Source organism: Eurypyga helias, unplaced genomic scaffold, assembly GCF_000690775.1.
Source record: "Eurypyga helias isolate BGI_N326 unplaced genomic scaffold, ASM69077v1 scaffold15635, whole genome shotgun sequence".
Classification (NCBI taxonomy): domain Eukaryota; kingdom Metazoa; phylum Chordata; class Aves; order Eurypygiformes; family Eurypygidae; genus Eurypyga; species Eurypyga helias.
Genome location: NW_010249639.1, coordinates 7,711 through 9,902, shown reverse-complemented (window position 1 = coordinate 9,902; position 2,192 = coordinate 7,711). Strand labels below are relative to the sequence as shown.

At 59.7% G+C, this 2,192-nt stretch overlaps 1 protein-coding gene across 1 annotated transcript in view; it reads right to left on the bottom strand.

Annotated features, from left to right (window-relative positions):
• Positions 1-1,785, bottom strand: part of CACNG3 (calcium channel, voltage-dependent, gamma subunit 3) — a gene marked incomplete at its 5' end in the record, with an annotated part of 3,855 nt that extends 2,070 nt beyond the window's left edge. Inside the window, 1 exon segment of the mRNA XM_010151443.1 lies at positions 1,668-1,785. Within this exon segment, the coding sequence (XP_010149745.1) occupies positions 1,668-1,785 (118 nt within the window).
• Positions 1,786-2,192: the final 407 nt, after the last annotated feature.

Below are 2,192 nucleotides of genomic sequence, written 5' to 3'. Positions count from 1 at the left end.
CCAGGAGGGATGAGGGAGACCCAGTGCAGGCCCCCGCTGTGCATCCCCTCCTCTGCCCCAAGCCCAGCATCAGCCCTGCAAACCCCGCGATTCCAGCCGCCTGTCGCAAAACCAGTGTGAACCTTGAATCGTTCTTTTCCCCCTCCAAGGTTATTTCAAGGAATGATTTCTCCAGTCACACAGTCAGCACCAGCCATTTACCTTCCCTCTGCCAACCACCCCCCACGGGTTTTGGCTACGGACGTGACTCTAGAGCCGAGGGATTGCGGAACACCCCCCCGGCACCAGCCTGGCACGGAGCAGTACCGGCAACAACGGGGGTCGGGACCTGTCCCTCGGGTCCCCAAACTGTCGCTGCTGCTTCACAAGTCAGGAATTTACAAACTAACACTCCTCGAGCTGAACAAAAAGCTGTTTTCTAGTGTAGAACATTATCAAAATGAACAAAAATCCAAGATCCTGAGTATGTTGCCGTGACCCCGGCGCAGGGATCCATCCCCACGGGGATTAGCTCCGGCAGGGCAGGCCTCTGCATGTTCAGGAGTCACAGACCGAGGGCTGCACAAAGAAGGGTCTTTTCTACAAGGCCCATCAGAAGTTCAGCTTCCAAAATGACAGTAAAGAGTAATTAATGCAGCAAATCCCTACCTGCTGCGCGACAATACACAGTGCCTTGGTTTGGGATCTCATCCCTCTCTTCGGGCCTTCATTAAAAGCACAGAAGTGCAGAGAAGCCCCATTAAAATGCCACTCTGGGGGCTTTAAAATAGACTTTTTATTTTAAATGTGGGAGGGGGTGGGAGAACTTGAACGCTAATCTCCTGAAATTGCAAACCGATTCCATTAAACACGTTCCCCTCGCAGAAGGGTGAGCAGAGCTGATGGCTCCCTGCAGAGTTACAAAATAGGGAGTTCAGAGCAACATCTGGATGAGCAGCAGCTGTGCCAGGGGCCAGTGCCCGCCCAGAGCGCGGGGTGATGGGCACCAGGGGTCCCCTCACCCCCGGGATTCCCCCAACCCCGGCAGCTCACAGGGTGCCCGGAGATGCCAATGCCTCCGGGGCTGCCGTGTGCCCCTGCTGCCAATGTTCTTGCTTATTTGGAAATTCTGCAGGGTCAGTGTCACGTCCCCCCATGTAAAAGCCCCAGGGGTCCTGCCCAGAGGCTCTGCTGGCCCCTGAGGCAGAAGATCCCGTTTTCCCCAGGAGAGCCGCCAGCTCCATTTCTCTCCATCTCCCTGCACTTGGCTGCTGCTGGCAGAGTGTGCAGCAGATGCTCCTTGTGCTTTCCCGGCGAGTGCCAGCAAACTGGGGAACAGGGAGAGCGGCAGAAACATGGCACCCCCTTGGCCTTGGTGCCACCCCAGGGACCTGTGGGGTCCCCATCCTTGGCCACCCTCGTGCCCCAACAAGCTAGGGCTGCGCAGCACATGACGGGACCAGCCACGGGGACACCGTGTGCCAAATGTGCCATGAACAGCGCTACTGTGGCACGTCGCGGCCACGCTCAGGGAACCTGGAGGGTCACTGCTGCTGCATAGGGAGCTTGGGGGGCTGTGACCCACCCTGCCAGCAATGGGGGGACCTGCTGGGTGAAGCTCCAGGCACTGGGGGATGGGGAGGGGGTGCCAGCAAAGTGTGGGGTGAGGGGGTTCCCGGGGAGCGCACACAGCCCTGACGCGCCGCGGGAAATCAGACTCACGGAGGAGATACTCAGCCGTGTCTTGCTCGTAATCTGCATCCTCGGGAAAGTGGTCGATTTTCTTGCACACTCCTCGGAAGGTTCCTGGGGAGACACAAGCCAGGAAACTTTCAACCCCCCGGCACTGGCATGAGCGCTGCTGGATGCACTGCACGGAGGCGGCATGGCAGCAGCTCTGGAATTGCTTGGGCCCCGCTTGGCATGGGGCTGTTGTCGACCCCAAACACTGCCCTCGGTCCCCGGGGACTGTTTGCCCCCCTGGCTGCTCCTGCATCACCCGAGAGCCGTTGGTCCCCTCCGGTGGGGCTGCACATTGTATCCCACACCAAGCCCTGTCCTTAACATCGCTGCTGGCTGGGAGGAGATGGCCCAGCTGCCCTGCTCCCCCCGCAGCCCCATGGCAGAGCCTCTCCATGTGCAGGTCCCACTCCGCTCTCCAGCTGCGCAGGGGTCAGCATGGCACTGCCTCTGCCCAGCTGAGCCTCCCCCCT